The sequence below is a fragment of the Gekko japonicus genome, unplaced genomic scaffold, assembly GCF_001447785.1.
Source record: "Gekko japonicus isolate JY-2015 unplaced genomic scaffold, Gekko_japonicus_V1.1 scaffold1662, whole genome shotgun sequence".
NCBI lineage: Eukaryota > Metazoa > Chordata > Lepidosauria > Squamata > Gekkonidae > Gekko > Gekko japonicus.
Window position 1 is genome coordinate 387,769 of NW_015168099.1, and position 16,818 is coordinate 404,586.

At 51.3% G+C, this 16,818-nt stretch overlaps 1 protein-coding gene across 1 annotated transcript in view; it reads right to left on the minus strand.

Moving 5' to 3' along the window:
- Positions 1-16,818, minus strand: part of DIS3L2 (DIS3 like 3'-5' exoribonuclease 2) — a 364,836-nt gene that overhangs the window by 335,894 nt on the left and 12,124 nt on the right. The window contains exon 2 of the mRNA XM_015414784.1: positions 10,967-11,655. Within this exon, the coding sequence (XP_015270270.1) occupies positions 10,967-11,639 (673 nt within the window). The 5' untranslated portion in view covers positions 11,640-11,655. The remainder of the gene's footprint in view (positions 1-10,966; positions 11,656-16,818) is intronic.

Below are 16,818 nucleotides of genomic sequence, written 5' to 3' on the forward strand. Positions count from 1 at the left end.
TTGTTCCGGATCGCTGCGCAGCCACATCGCTCCCCGCCGTCCACATGGGTTTTTTTCCTCTCAGTTTGGGCATGCGCACAGGCAGCCATCTTTAGTATTGAAATTTTCGCGCGTGCGCAGAACAGCGATTTCCCCTTCAACCCAGCTGCCGCGACGCTTCCCTTTAAACATTAAAGCAACACTTCCCTTTACACTTTTACCCCTCTCAGAGATCCTGAACTCATCTATACAGCAAAACTAGGCACCGTTTAAACTCCGGTTTAAAGGGGGGTTGGGACGGTTGGGGACGGGAGGCAGATGTTGGCTGTGTGATTGCGCGTAAATAGTCCGTTTCTAACCGACGCATATACCAGCTCAAATGGACCGTCTGAATGCACCCTATGATTCTATGTTCCACTCAGTGGGGGGGGGGGGGGGATGGGGGGGGGGGGGAGAGAATTAGAGGGAACATTGCTCCCCAAGGCAATTCTCCTGTCCCCTTTCATCGCCATCTTCCACCAGCGGGCGAAAACTTTTTTGGTTTTATTTGGCATACCCCTCTGGGATCCCTCCTTCCTGACCAATGTTTTAATTGCCGTTCTGTCTTTGTACGTATTTTAACTCTGTTTTTTAAAATAGGCTTCAATGATGTGTGCTGGAGGGGAGGCGTTGATTTTAATGGTTTTAAAATGTCATTTTATGATCATAGAATCATAGAGTTGGAAGGGACCTCCAGGGTCATCTAGTCCAACCCCCTCCACAAGGCAGGAGGTTCACAGGTACCTCACCCAAACACACACCCAGTGACCCCTGCTCCATACCCAGAGGATGACACACACACAAAAAAAACCCTCCACGATCCCCGGATAAACTGGCCTGTAGAAAAATAGCTTCCTGACCCCAAAGTGGCAATCGGCATTTCCCTGGGCGTGTATGTTTTAAATTGTTAGCCACTTTAGTGGCCCTTTTTAAGGGCAGAAAGACAGGATAGCATTTTGTAAATAAATAAACAGAACCAGGTTTTGTGGTAGCAATTAATTGTAAAATTCAGTCATTCAAAGAGGAAAACCCTGAATGCTGAAAAATCAGTCTACCTCCTAAATGGGGGTTGGGGGTGGCTCTTAGAGCAACTTTCCATTGTCAAGGCCTATGGTAGGAACATGCATGCACACGAAAGCTTATACCCAGAATTAAACTTTGTTGTCAGTTTGGTGTAGTGGTTTGGTGTGCGGACTCTAATCTGGGAGAACCGGGGTTTGATTCCCCACTCCTCCACATGCAGCTGCTGGATGACCTTGGGCAAGCCGTAGCTCTGTCAGAGCTGTCCTTGAAAGAGAGCAGTTTGTGTCAGAGCTCTCTCAGCCCCACCTGCCTCACAGGGTGTCTGTTGTGGGGAGGGGAAGGGAAAGGAGATTGTAAGTCGCTCTGAGACTCCAAGTGAACGGCAGGGTATAAATCCAATCTCTTCTTCTTTTTCTCTTCTTAAAAGATGCCAGTGGACTCAAACTTTGTTCCAAAAATGTAGCCTTGAGGTTCTCGGAGCAATTCTGGCAAGAATTCACTGCCACAGGAGATGGAGGCAGCTACAAGCATGGATGGCTTCAAGAGGGATTTAGATAAGCATATGGAGCAGAAGTCCATCGGTGGCTATTAGCCACAAGGTATTGATGGGAACACTCTGTCTGGGGCAAGTGATGCTCTGTATTCTTGGTGCTGGGGGGGGGCAACAGTGGGAGGGCTTCTAGTGTCCTGGCCCCATTGCTGGACCTCCTGGTGGCCCCTGGTATTTTTGGCCACTGGGTGACAGAGTGTTGGACTGGATGGGCCTTTGGCCTGATCCAACACTGGCTTCTCTTATGTTATTATATCTGGGGCAAGGGATGCTCTGTATTCTTGGTGCTTGGGGGGGGGCAACAGTGGGAGGGCTTCTAGTGTCCTGGCCCCATTGCTGGACCTCCTGGTGGCCCCTGGTATTTTTGGCCACTGGGTGACAGAGTGTTGGACTGGATGGGCCATTGGCCTGATGATCCAACATTGGCTTCTCTTATGTTATTATATCTGGGGCAAGGGATGCTCTGTATTCTTGGTGCTTGGGGGGGGGGGCAACAGTGGGAGGGCTTCTAGTGTCCTGGCCCCACTGCTGGACCTCCTGATGGCACCTGGTATTTCTGGCCACTGTGTGATACAGAGTGTTGGACTGGATGGGCCATTGCCCTGATCCAACATTGGCTTCTCTTATGTTCTTAAGAATGCCTTGTGGCTGGCATCAGCATGGCACGCAAGCGCAGATCCTGAAGGACCCCATAGTCCGCAAAAGAGCTCTCGCTTTCCACACAGCAGTTCTCAAGTTCAATCCCCGGCATCTCCAACTTTATAAAAAAAGGGATCATGTGCGGCAGGGACTTGGAAAGGCCCGAGACCTCGGAGAGCCCATGCCAGTCAACAGAGCCTTTAAATCAATGCTCTCGGCCCGGCGCGTTACAGAGTTTCTGAACATCCACCCTGCTAACCGCTTCAATCGCTTTGCGGCATTACATAAGGAGAAAAGGCTGCCAGATGAAAATCCCACAGTGTTTAATTACTATTCTTGTATCTGGTAGCGAGGCCGCTGCCGAAAGCAAGCTGTACAAACGACGGGGGGAGAGAGCCAGCGTCGGCGATGTGGTCCTGATTGTGAATCACAACATCAACACACGCAGGAATCCGAAGGGTCAGAAGAGACAGTTTCGCTTCATCAAAACAATATAAGAATTTGAGGGATTAAACGTCCCACTTAAAGAAACCGAACAAAGGCCTTTTTTTTTTAAAGACGGACAGCTGTTGGTTACACGCTCGGCTTTGACGGAGGAATAGTTCTGTACATGTCCAGAGGAGGGCAGGGAAGACGGCGAGGGGTCTGGAGCAGTGTTCCCTCTAAGCTGAGTTAGTGTGAGCTAGCTCCCAAATTTTTTAGCCTCCGGCTCACAGACTTTTGCCTTAGCTCCAGAGGAAACTGATTTCTGCAGTAGCCAAACTGCTCGCTCACAACTTTAATGCCAGTAGCTCACAAAGTAGAATTTTTGCTCACGAGACTCCACAGCTTAGAGGGAGCATTGGTCTGGAGAGGTCTAGGAAAGGTTGAATGAAGGAGCTGGGTCCATTTAGCCAGGCGAGGAGAGGACTGAGAGGGGATATGATAGCCATCTTCAAGGATTTGAAGGTCTCTCATAGAGAGGATGGGACAGAGCTGTCTCCTGTTGCCCCAGAAGGTCGGACCAGAAGCAGCAGGTTGAAATTAAGTCAAGAGTTTCCGGCTAAACGTTAGGAAGACCTTCCTGACAGGGTGGTTCTACTGGGGAACAGGCTTCCTCGGGAGGTGGTGGGCTCTCTTTCTTTGGGGGTTTTCAAACAGAGGCTCGATGGCCATCTGACGGCAATGCTGATTCTGTGAATTTGGGCAGATCACGAGAGGGAGGGCAGGGGGGGATGAGACAGTGCTCACCTCTCATGGCCCTGAGAGCCAGTTTGGAAGTGGTGGCGGCTACAAGCATGGACAGCTTCAAAAGGGAATTAGACAAGCATATGGAGCAGAGGTCCATCAGTGGCCATTAGCCACAAGGTATAGACAGGAACTCAGGCTGGGGCAAGGGATGCTCTGTTTTCTTGGTGCTTGGGGGGGGCACAGTGGGAGGCCTTCTAATGTCCTGGCCCCACTGCTGGACCTCCTGATGGCCCCTGGTATTTCTGGCCACTGTGTGACACAGAGTGTTGGACTGGATGGCTTTTGGCCTGATTCAACATTGGGGGGGGGTCAACAGTGGGAGGGCTTCTAATGTCCTGGCCCCACTGGTGGACCTCTTGATGGCCCCTGGTATTTCTGGCCACTGTGTGACACAGAGTGTTGGACTGGATGGGCCATTTGCCTGATCCAACATTGGCGTCTCTTATGTTCTTATAGATAGGAACTCTCGGTCTGGGGCAAGGGATGCTCTGTGTTCTTGGTACTTGGGGGGGGGGGCACAGTGGGAGGCCTTCTAATGTCCTGGCCCCACTGCTGGACCTCCTGATGGCACCTGGTATTTTCGACCACTGTGTGACACAGAGTGTTGGACTGGATGGCTTTTGGCCTGATCCAACATTGGCGTCTCTTATGTTCTTATGTTCGGGGTCGCTCTCTGCATACACAATACAAAACGATCACCTAAAGAGAACACTGTAACAGGTTCTACCCAGCCTCCACCTGTAGAGGGAGAACAGCACTGGCTTACCTCACAGGGTTGTTGTAGCCTCAAGGGCAACTTAGAGTAACAGGACAAGCAGAGGACCCACAAGGAACACATGGTGGAGGGGGAAATCCCACCCCCATACAAGCCTCCGCTTCCTCCCCTCTTGCTCAGCCCCAGTGGCTGCTGCCAGGCCTGGCCCCAATGAGTCCTTCCTCCAAGGCCCAAACATCCCTGGAAAGGATCCCTCCCCTCTGCCTTTTACCGACAGAAGCCAAAGCTTGAAGCACACCATGGCAATACTGCTATAGAAGCTTTGGCTTCTGTCAGTAAAAGGCACTATAGCAATATAGCAATACTGCTACAGTTACCTAGCAACAGGCACTGAGAGGACATTCATCTCCTAAAACTACAGGTGCTGTTTCTATTATTGGGGGGGATAACCTCCTCATTGTTGATTAAAATTTTAGATTTTTCTATAAACCTGAGACTTTATTCGAGTGTGTAGAAACATCTCTCTTGTCTGTTCGTGGCCCTAGTCTCTGGATTTAAATACCCACAGATGGGACCGCATTGAGAATCTCTCCTTATATATAATTCTGTTTTGGTCATGGACTCCCCTGAACATTCCAACACTCTCCCAAATCAGTCGGCTCCCTGATCTGTCATTCAGAGGGTCTCCCTATCCAATGGCTGCGTTGCCTAAGTCCTGCCTCCAACATTCTAAACAGTTTGCTGTTCCTCCCCCCGCCATAACTAGACAGAACACAGAGGTCATTTGCATATGCGGCCTCATTGGCCTTTGCCTCTAAAATTCTAAACAGTTTGCTGTTGCTGTTCTGAGGTAAAATCTGTTCTGAGGTAAAATACATTTCCCCTTAGTGCCTGTTGGGATAAACCATTGTTGCCAATCTCCAGGTGAGGGCTGAAGATCACTCAGAATTACAACTGCTTTCCAGATGGCAGAGATCAGTTCCCCTAGAGAAAATGGTGGACTCTGTGTCATATCCTGCTGAGATGGCCCCTGTATGACAGCCAATGTGACATAGCAGTCAGGGTTCCGGAGCACGGTAGAGATTGCAGGTGGGGGGGGGGTTTGAAAGCTGAAGCGTGAGGGGGAAATAAAGGTAGGCTGATGATTGGCTGGGAAGGAGATAGGGTTGCCAACTCCAGGTGGGAAATTCCTGGAGATTTGAGGGATGGAGCCTGGAGAGGGTGAGGTTTCAGGAGGGGTGGGACCTCAGACAGGTACAATGCCATAGACTCCACCCTCCAAACCAGCCAGTCCCTCCTGGGGAACCATTGTTGCCAATCTCCAGGTGGGGGCTGGAGATCACTCAGAATTACAACTGCTCCTCAGGAGGGAGGAGATGGAAAGCTGAAGTCAGAGAGGCAGATCAAGGTAGGTTGATGGTTAGCTGGGAAGGAGATAAGGTTGCCAACTCCAGGTTGGGAAACTCCTGGAGATTTGAGGGATGGAGCCTGGAGAGGGTGGGGTTTGAGGAGGGGTGGAACCTCAGACAGGTACAATGCCACAGACTCCATCCTCCAAACCAGCCATTCCCTCCTGGGGAACCATTTTTGCCAATCTCCAGGGGAGTGCTGGAGATCACTCAAAATTACAACTGTTCTTCAGGTAGCAGAGATCAGTTCCCCTGGAGGAAATGGTGGACTCGGTGTCATTATACCCTGCAAATTGACACTGAGTGCTCAAGGCCGGAGCACACGTCCAGAGCCTCTTTGTATTTATTTCCACAACGGGCCTTATTCCTAGTTAGCTATATTGACGTATGGTACAGTTTAAAAAACAAAATCATGGGTGTTTGTTTTGTTTTAAAGGCTTCCATACCCCCTGCAGGTAAGACTGACACTCAAGGAGCACACCTGGGGCACCCCGGGGCTTATCCAACAAAGTCACAACTAACCAAAACTGCCGAAGAGCTGCAGTGCCATGGCAAAACCGAAAGATGGTGCCATTCTGGCCGGTCCACGGAGGCTTGGCAGCAAAAGCCATTTAGTAGCAGGGGGCTGAAAGTTTATCAAAACAGTTCCCGCGCTCCAGCTGAGAGGAACAGCAACATCTGCCTCCTCACGGAGGGGCCAAGCCGCACTGATGGCTTTTCAGGACTCTCCGTGAACTTGCTCCACCCCACTTCTGACCCCCCGGCCACCCCCTCAGCCCCACAAGCTCCCCTCCGTCAGTCCTGGGCTCTCGATACGGGTCTATCCTTCCAGCTGGTCTTGTTCCCACCCCACCCCTGGAGACACCAGTTTCCCCTTTCTCTCTTCAGGGTCACTATACTATAAAAAGCCTCGGAGATGCATCAATATGGATACCACCCAAAAAAAAAAAAAAAAACCCTAACAACACTGTGGAATACACTACTTTGCTTTCTTTGGACAAAGGCGCATGGAGGAGGTCCTTAAGGATCGCTAGAGAAAGAAAGGCGGCTAGACCAGCTATGAGACTAGTGCACAGCAGGATCAGTGGTTCTGCGGTGACAAGATTTCCACAAGAATAACCCTGAGCTCTCTACACTCACAGGCACTACACGTATGGCTCTACACAGGGAGGGGCCCTGCCTCAGCGGCAGAACATCTGCTTTGAATGCGAGAGTCTCAGGTTCAAACCCCGGCATCTCCAGTTAAAAGGACCGGGCAGGAGGCGGTGTGAAAGACCTCTGCCTGAGACCCTGGAGACCACCAGTGTTCCCTCTAAGCTGAGTTAGTGTGCGCTAGCTCACAGTTTTTTAGCCTCCGGCTCACACATTTTTGTCTTAGCTCAGGAGGAGGGCTCCAGAGCAAACTAATTTATGCAGTGGCAAAATCGCTCGCTCACAACTTTAATGCCAGTAGCTCACAAAGTAGAATTTCTGCTCACAAGACTCCGCCGCTTAGAGGGAACATTGGAGACCACTCTATGGTTTTCCCTCGGATGGTTGTGGCCCCGCCCCCAACGTGCCCGGCGTTGTCACGTCACTTCCGGGTGACGTGCGCGCTTTGCGCGCACGGTCTAGACACCAGATGGGAGTCCCCCGCTCCAGAGGAATTTACACTTGGCAACCCTAACTGCACAACATGGAAAGCCTAGCGGCTTTCTACAAAATAGCTTAGAGGAGGGGAACTCCTGGAGATTTGAGGGCAATGCCTGGGAAGTGCGGAATTCAGAGGGAACTCAACTGGATGTGATGTCATTCTAGGACTTCTGTTTCTCTATACTATACCAAAGAGTCCACCCTGTAGTCATTGAAAATACTGACCTCCTTAATAATAAATTATCAGTAAGCCATTATACTATAGGGTTGCCTGATCTAGGTTGGGAAAACCTGGGGGTTTTGGGGGTGGAGCTTAAAGAGGAGGGTTGTGGGGAGGGACCTAAACAGGGGATATAACGTCATAGAATCTATCCCCCAAAGTAGCCATTTTATCCCTGGGAACTGATCCTGGTCATCTGGAGATCAATGGTAACAGCCAGAGATCTCCAGGTGCCCCCTAGAGGTTGGCAACCCTAAGCATATTACTTGTTGCCCACATTATTTACCTTTAAACAAGAGCAATTATTGAAAACACTGTATATGCCTACAGTATACACAAGAATTATTATCTAACGCTGCAGATTCTTACCAAAAAAAGTATACTACATGTTTGGAATAAAACCTGTCTTTTATTTCACGCATTCCAAATTTAAAAAAAATAAAATAATTGGAGGCTTTTCGTCTTTTTCAGTGCTCTGAAAAGCTTAAATGTTCCATTGGAAAAAACTGAAAAAAGGGATTTTTTTTTCCATGCTACATATTTTGGAGGAGAAAAACTTTGTCTTAATGAAGAAGATTTGGTTTTATACCCCATACCAACCAGAATGAGTCTCAGAGCAGCTTACGAGCTCCTTCCCCTTCCCACAACAGACACCCTGTGAGGTCGGTGGGGCTGAGAGAGCTCTTTCGAGGACTGCCCTTGGGAGAAGAGCTCTGAGAAAACTCCATGCCCCACCTTGAGGTTGGTAACTCCGTTTTCAAGTGGAGGCTGGACGACCATCTTTCGGGTATGTTGTAGGGCTATCTTTCGGCTATGCTCCTGCAGAGTGCAGGGGGCTGGACTAGATGACCCGCAAGGTCCCTTCCAACTCTAACTTTCTATGATTCTATCGGGAGTGCCCTGGCCTGACAGTTTCTGAGAAAAGCAGCCTTCAGCGTCAGGATCCTCTTCACAGCCCATGGGAGACCCTATCGATCCCGACAGAAATCCATTTCGCACCCAGCCAGATAAAACACAACTGAATTAAATTAGCTGACTTTTCCCCCAAACTTCCCAGTTGGCTGGAAAGCTGGATGAGAAGAAACCTGATCTCTCAGGAAAAGACAAAATGAAAACAAATCACCAAACTGTTTTGGGAGTGTTCACACCAAGAAGGCTTCTTTTAAAAATGCCAGGAGTTGTGATTTATAAAGTTTATCGCTTCAGCGACTAGATCTGCTTAAGCACATTTTTGCACAACGCTGCTGCAAAAACTCACAAAAGTTTGCCATCTCGGGGCATTTAAGCTCTCCCGGCACAGGCTTCCATAAAAAGAGCAGAGTCCACATGAACTGACATGTTACTCACCCCGACTGATTGGAAAAGATGAAATTTTGCAACAGTGAATTACAGTCAGTGTTTATTAAGTCTCTGTTCTGAAAACCACCACAAGGAACCCTTTCCCCCCATCACACCAGAACCAGTCAGCGATCACAGCCAATGTTCCCTCTAAGCTGAGGAAGTGTCAGCTAGCTCACAGTTTTTCAGCCTCCAGCTCACACATTTTTGTCTCAGCTCGGGAAGGAGGGCTCCGGAGCAAACTAATGTATGCAGCGGCCAAATCGCTCGCTCACAGCTTTAATGCCAGGAGCTCGCAAAGTAGAATTTTGGCTCACAAGACTCCACAGCTTAGACGGAACATTGGCTGTGGCTCAGTGGTAGAGCTTCTGCTTGGCACGCAGAAGGACCCAGGTTGAACGTCTGGAATCTCCAGTTAAAAGAGCAGGCAGTGAGTGATGTGAAAGACCTCAGCCTCAGACCCTGGAGAGCTGTAAAGAGGGGCTGTGGCTCAGTGGAAGAGCCTCTGCCTGGCATGCAGAAGGACCAGGCAGGAGGTGGTGTGAAAGACCTTAGCCTGAGATCACGGAGAGCTGTAAAGAGGGGCTGTGGCTCAATGGAAGAGCCTCTGCCGGGCATGCAGGAGGTCCCAGGTTCAATCCCCAGCATCTCAAAAGGACCAGGCAGGTGGTGATGTAAAAGACCTCAGCCTCAGACCCTGGAGAGCTGTAAAGAGGGGCTGTGGCTCAATGGAAGAGCCTCTGCCGGGCATGCAGGAGGTCCCAGGTTCAATCCCCAGCATCTCAAAAGGACCAGGCAGGTGGTGATGTGAAAGACCTCAGCCTGAGACCCTGCAGAGCTGTAAAGAGGGGCTGTGGCTCAGTGGAAGAGCCTCTGCCTGGTATGCAGGAGGTCCCAGGTTCAGTCCCCGGCATCGCCAGTTGAAAGGACCAGGCAAGAGGGGGTGTGAAAGACCTCAGCCTGAGACCCTGGAGAGCTGTAAAGAGGGGCTGTGGCTCAGTGGAAGAGCCTCTGCCTGGCATGCAGGATTTATACTTATAGAAGGAGGAAGGAGGAGATTGGATTCATACCCCGCCCCTCACTCGGAGTCTCAGAGTGGCTTACCATCTCCTTTCCCTTCCCCTCCCCCCAACAGACACCCTGTGAGGTAGGCGGGGCTGAGAGAGCTCTTTTGAGGACTGCTCTTGACAGACCAGCTCTGAGAGAACTGTGGCTTGCCCAAGGTCATCCCGCAGCTGCAAATGGAGGCATGGGGGAATCCAACCCGGTTTTCCCAGATTACAGTCCACGCAGTTAACCGCGGCACCGAAATGGCTCTCACGCCAAACTCTCTGCCTTGTGATAGCAAGGCATCGATGGCCAAAGCCCAAGTAGACACCCCAGCGGAAGAGAGAAGGGCAGGACCAGGGAAATACACGAACACACATTAACCCATCACCTCCTGCCTGGTCCTTTTTACTGGAGATTCCAGGGATTGAACCTGGGACCTCCTGCATGCCAGGCAGAGGCTCTTCTACTGAGCCACAGTCCCTTTTTACAGCTCTCCAGGGTCTCAGGCGGAGGTCTTTCCCGTCACCTCCTGCCTGGTCCTTTGAACTGGAGATGCCGGGGATTGAACCGGGGACCTTCTGCATGCCAGGCAGAGGCTCCGCCATTGAGACACAGCCCTTTCCCAAACACGCCTGAACACACTCGAAGCTGCCTTCTACTGAATCAGACCCTCAGTCCATCGGGGTCCGTCTTGTCTACTCAGACTGGCAGAAGCTCTCCAGGGTCTGAGGGAGAGGTCTGCCTGGTCCTTTCCTTAACTGGAGATGTTGGGGATTGAACCTGGGACCTTCTGCACGCCAGGCAGAGGCTCTGCCACTGAGCCACAGTCCTCCCCATGCATCTAAACACCCGGAACAAGCATTGAAAAGCTATGGATGCAGGCGACTGCAGAAACGGCTGGACGCTTGTTACCCAGACTGGGATATTAGCAAGTAAATGTAGCAAAGGGCAGTCTGCCACTCAAGCCCACAGCAATTCTCCAGCTATCAGTTATCAAGACAAGAGGAGGCTCCCGGCTCCTACGACACCGGCAGCGACGGGGGATCTGTCCGGTTCGCAATTTCATCACCTCTCCTGCCAGCCAGCGGGGTGCCGCCGTCCCCACAAGCCATTTTAGCCCCGGCAGATAACAAACAGCTCACCCTGGGTCCGGCCGGGAGACAAGTGACTGCCCTTCCTGGTGTTCGCGGCGGGCGGATCCGAGCCGAACGTCCCCGGCGAGGCGAAGCTCTCTGCTCTGCCCGGGACGGCGTGGCCCTCCCGACTGCTCCTCCGTGCCTCTTCTCTGTCCCTCTCTTCAAAGCTGGCGGTTTTGTGCGGAGAGAAGTCCGGTCTGGGAGACCTCCCTTGGCTGCCCGGTACCTGCCTGGCGCTGGATGGGACAGCTGCATCGCCACGCCGATTAGGAGCGAGAACCTCTTCTTCCACTACCTCATCCTCCTCTCCTCTGCCAGGGCCGGGATCTCTTTTCCTCCGGGGAAGGCTCGGCTCTCGGCTCTCGCTCGGATGCGCGGGTCCCGGCTGCGGGGCCCCGGCGGGTGAGCGGCTGCCGGGGCCCAGCACCCCGTTTCGCGACAGGGCCTCCCTCACCAGGCCGCTCTTCAAGGCGGCCTCGGCCTCCGAGCCCGAGTCGTTGAGGGCGTCCTCTTCCAGCTGAAGCTTCTGGGCGATGTGGTGCAGGTAGGACCGGAACCTCCCGCTGTGGTGTTTCTGCACCAGCCGGGCGTAAGCGTTCTTCTGGGGCACGGCGGGCTTGCCGGGGCCGTCCTTGGGAGAGTGCGTAGGGGCACCTCGGGCAATCCCTTGAGCTTCCATTTCCCAGGAATATCACCTGTTGTCAGAGGAAGACAAAGATAAGGTGCTGTTTGGTGGCGGCGTTCCCTCTAAGCTGTATTTCAGAGCCAGTTTGGTGTCGTGGTTAAGTGCGTGGACTCTAATCTGGGAGAACCGGGTTTGAATCCCCCACTCCTCTACTTGCACCTGCTGGATGACCTTGAACAAGCCGTAGTTCTGATAAGAGCTGTTCTTCAAAAAGAGGAGTTTTTGTCAGAGCTCTCTCAGCACCGCCTACCTCACAGGGTATCTGCTGTGGGGAGGGGAAGGGAAAGGAGATTGTAAGCCGCTCTGAGACTCCCTTGGGTAGCGAAGGGCAGGGTATAAATCCAATCTCTTCTTCTTCTTAGCTGAGTTAGTGTGAGCTAGCTCACGGTTTTTTAGCCTCCGGCTCACACATTTTGGTCTTAGCTCAGGGAGGATGGCTCCAGGGCAAACTAATTCGTGCCGTAGCCAAATAGCTCACTCACAGCTTTAATGCCAAGAGCTCACAAAGTAGGATTTTTACCAGGACTCCAGAGTGTGGAGGGAGCCTTGGTTGGGGGGGGGGGGGGGAGCTGGGAGGAGAGACTTGGAAAAGGTGCAAACAAGGGGAACGAACCGGATTAAGGGGATGGAACACTTTCCCTATGAAGAACTTAGAGAACTTAGGGCTCTTTCGCTTGGAGAAACGACAGCGGAGGGGTGACATGACAGAGGCTTACAAAATTACGCATGGGATAGAGGACGCAGAGAAAGAAGTACTTCTCTCCCTTTCTCACAATACAAGAATTCGTGGGCACGAAGCTAAGCAGCGCCGACCCTGGCAAATACTTGGATGGGAGACCTCCAAGGAATACCAGGGCCGGGACACAGAGGCAGGCAATAGCAGGCCACCTCTCTGAACTTCCAAGCCCCACTAGGGGTTGCCAGAAGTCAATCATGACTTCCAGGCACACAGTACATACACACATACAGACAAAAAAAAAAAACCCCACCAAAAATATTTTTTTAAGAATAAGAACTCATGGGCACTCCACGAAAATGATGAGCAGTAGGTTTAGAACTGACAAAAAGAAGTCCTTCTTCACCCAAAGAGTAATTAGCACGTGGAAATCACTTCCACAGGAAGTGGTGGCAGCTACAAGCATAGACAGCTTCAAGAGGGAATTGGATAAACACATGGAGCAGAGGTCCGTGAGTGGCTGTTAGCCACAAGAAGAAGAAGAGAAGAGATGGGATTTATACCCCACCCTTCACTACCCAAAGGTGTCTCAGAGCGGCTTACAAACTCCTTTCCCTTCCCATCCCCACAACAGACTCCCCACAACAGACACAAGATACAGATGCAACACGTTGTGTCTGGGGGCAGTGATGCTCTAACGTTCACTTCCAAACAGTAAAAATATCTCTGCAAATACAAGGGGGAAGACCTGAGAAAGAACTTGAGTACTAGAGATAAACCTTATTTTATTCGAAACATTTATTAGCCTCCTTTCCTCCATACAAAGATCAAGGCAGCCTACAGGATAGATCAAATTCACAAAATAAAACCCATTAAAGACATAAAATCCAAACACTTAAAAATCACAATTCGGGATAGCTAATGACTTAACCAAATGCAGGCCTAAATACGACCGACGGCCTCCCAAAGACTGAAAGGGTGGGTGCTAGGTGCACCTCCCTGGGTAGGTTGTTCCAGACACGTGGGGCAGCCACTGAAAAGGCTCTGTCTCTTCTGTACCCACCAAATGAGCTTCTTTGATCGATGGGACAGTCAGGAGAGCCTCTCTCTGTGATCTTAATTCCCAGGCAGGAACATATGAGAGAAGGCGGTCCTTCACACACCCCAGTCCCAAGCCATGTAGGGCTTTAAAAGCCACAAGACCCAGTTGCTTGTTAGAGAAGTCCTCCTTGCTTGTATGAATCACTTCCTACTAGAGCACCCTGGTAAGGCTGTCCTCCGCCCTTCTGAAAAGAACATCAGAAGAACTCTGCTAGAGTGGTCCATCTGGTCTAGCATCCTGCCTCACATACTGGACAACCAGTTCCCCTGGAGGGCCAACAACAGGGCAGAGAGGCCAAGGCCTTCGTAAGAACATCAGAAGACCCCTGCTGGATCAGACCAATAGTCCATTTAGCCCAACATCCTGTCTCACACAGGGGCCAACCAGTTCCTCTGGAGGTCCAACAACAGGGCACGGAGGCCGAGGCCTTCACAAGAACCTCAGAAGAGCCCTACAGGAACAGACCAGTGGTCCATCTAGTCCGGCATCCTGCTTCACACAGCGGCCAAACAGTTCCTCTGGAGGGCCAACAACAGGGCATAGAGGCCGAGGCCTTCACAAAAACATCAGAAGAGCCCTGCTGGATCAGACCAGTGGTCCATCTAGTCCAGCATCCTGCCTCACACAGCAGACAACCAGTTCCTCTGGATGGCCAACAAGAGGGCATAGAGGCCGAGGCCTACATAAGAAGAGCCCTGCTGGATCGGACCGGTGGTCCATCTAGTCCAGCATCCTGCTTCACACAATGGCCAAACGGTTCCTCTGGAGGGCCAACAACAGGGCGCAGAGGCCTAGTCCTTCATAAGAACATCCATCTAGTCCAGCATCCTGCCTCACACAGCGGACAACCAGTTCCTCTGGAGGGCCAACAAGAGGGCATAGAGGCCGAGGCCTACATAAGAAGAGCCCTGCTGGATCGGACCAGTGGTCCCTCTAGTCCAGCACTTTGAGCACTGTGGTTGCCTCCTGCTTGTTCCACCACCTTGGCTTTCAATCCCTTCATCCTCCACTCCTGAACCCTGCTGCAGCGCACATCCTCTTTCTCCACTCTGTGCACACTCCCTTGCTGAATTTTCACACTTCGCGGAGGTTCAAGTCCAGTAACACCTTAGAGAACGACAAGACTTCCAGGATATGGACTTTTGACAGTCAAAGCTCCCTTCATCAGATACAAGTAGGAATGGAGATCCTTGGGCCCTTATATCCTACTTGCCATGAAGGGAGCCAAGGATGCAAAGGAACAATGCAAACACCCCTCCCACCTTCTGTTTGTGATATAAGGGCTCAGGGATCTCCATTCCTACTTTGTATCAGACAAAGGGAGCCTTGACTCTCTAATCTCGTACCCCGAAAATCTTGTTGGTCTCTAAGGCGCTACTGGATTCGAATATAGCTCTTCCACGGCAGACCAACATGGCTACCCTCTGAAACTGGCTTTGACAGTTCTGCCAACCTGTTGATTAAAAGGGGCAAAATACAAGGACCCCAATGCGATTGTGGTGTGGCCCGCCAAACTATTTTCCATCTGTCGCAGGAATGTGAGCATCGTGCTTTCGCAGGAGATGTGACAGAGCTCACTGTACGCTCCGCAGCTGGAATTGAGTGGATTGAAAATTTGGATATTAGTATTTAGGGGGATTGCCCAATCGGTCCGCATAACCATTATATCTACTTGGTTACATATTTTATATTATAGTGTTCCTTCTAAGCTGAGTTAGTTTGAGCTAGCTCAGTTTTTTTAGCCTCCAGCTCACACATTTTCGTCTCAGCTCAGGAAGGACGGCTCCGGAGCAAACTGATGCAGCAGCCAAATCTCTTGCTCACAGCTTTAATGCCAGCAGCTCACAAAGTAGAATGTTTGCTCGCAAGTCTCCACAGCTTAGAGGGAGCACGGATGCTTGTGTGCATTATTATATGCTTGTGTGCATTATTATATGTCCGTGTGTAATTCTGCCATACGATAAATCTGAAACAATCAACACGGAAGCTGTATACATGACTTCAAATTCTGCAGCAGACGCAGCATGAATGCCTGCAAAAACACCCTTTGCTCAGAGTTTGGGAAACGTCTTCCTGCCCGGGCATATGCCCACTTCCGAGGACAGATCCAGGGCTATGAGCAGTTCCTTTGCCAGTCCTGCTCGTCAATATCCTCAAACTGGAAAAGACTTAGGGCTTGAAACTGACCCCCCCCCCATTCTTCCTTAATCTGGGACACAGGGGAACAGAACCGGTTGGCCCATCAGCTTTTCCCTCTGCACCATCTCAGAAGACACACAATTTTAAGTGCAGCAGAAGTCATCCAGGAGTGACCAGCTTATGACCCGAGCATTACATGTGGACGTATTCCAGGGAGGGAGGGGGAGAGAGAGAGATGTTTTGGGGCCAAATTCTTCCATCTCGGCCACGCACAAATCATCTCAGCTCACTCTGCCCCTCAGAGAAGCTCTGCCAAACTAAAGCAGCGGACATCATGCAAAAACAAGAAGCCCGATCGCGTCCACCCTCGGGCTCTCCAAAAATAACCGTGGCTTTTTTCCCCCTCGACTGCTTACAATGCTTTCAACAGGAAGGGTGGAGATTCCCTTGTCAGTGGCAGACTCCTGAAGCTCAGCGTGGCTTCTCCTTTGCACGACGACCGCCACCCCTGACCCATCATTCCCCGCACACACACTCAGGCGCCGCTCCCCCCGACAAGACTATCTGCGGAGCCACATAAACAGAAGACAGTCCCCTGCCCCAAAGAGCTTACCAAAGGATGTAGTGACAGACACAGGCATAGACAGATTTAAAAGGGGATTAGCCATATTCATGGAAGATGTCTATCGATGGCTACAAGCCCTGGTGACTATAGGGAATTTCCATGTTCAGAAGCCGTCAGTTACTGAATCCTAGAGCCAGGAGGCAACATCAGGGGAAGGCCTCGGCCGCTGTGGCCTGTTGTTGGTCATCCAGAGGAACTGGTTGGCCCCTGTGTGAGACAGGATGCTGGACTAGGTGGACCACTGGTTTGATCCAGCAGGGCTCTTCTGAGGTTCTTATGAAGGCCTCGGCCTCTCTGCCCTATTGCTGGCCCTCCAGAGGAACTGGCTGGCCCCTGTGTGAGACAGGATGCTAGACTAGATAGACTACTGGTCTGATCCAGCAGGGCTCTTCTGAGGTTTATGAAGGCCTCGGCCTCTGTGCCCTGTTGTTGGCCATCCAGAGGAACTGGTGGCCAGTGTGTGAGACAGGATGCTGGACTGGATGGACCCCTGGTCTGATCCAGCAGGGCTCTTCTGAGGTTCTTATGAAGGCCTCGGCCTCTCTGCCCTGTTGTTGGCCATCCAGAGGAACTGGTTGTCCCCTGTGTAAGATAGGATGCTGGACTGGATAGACCACTGGTCTGATCCAGC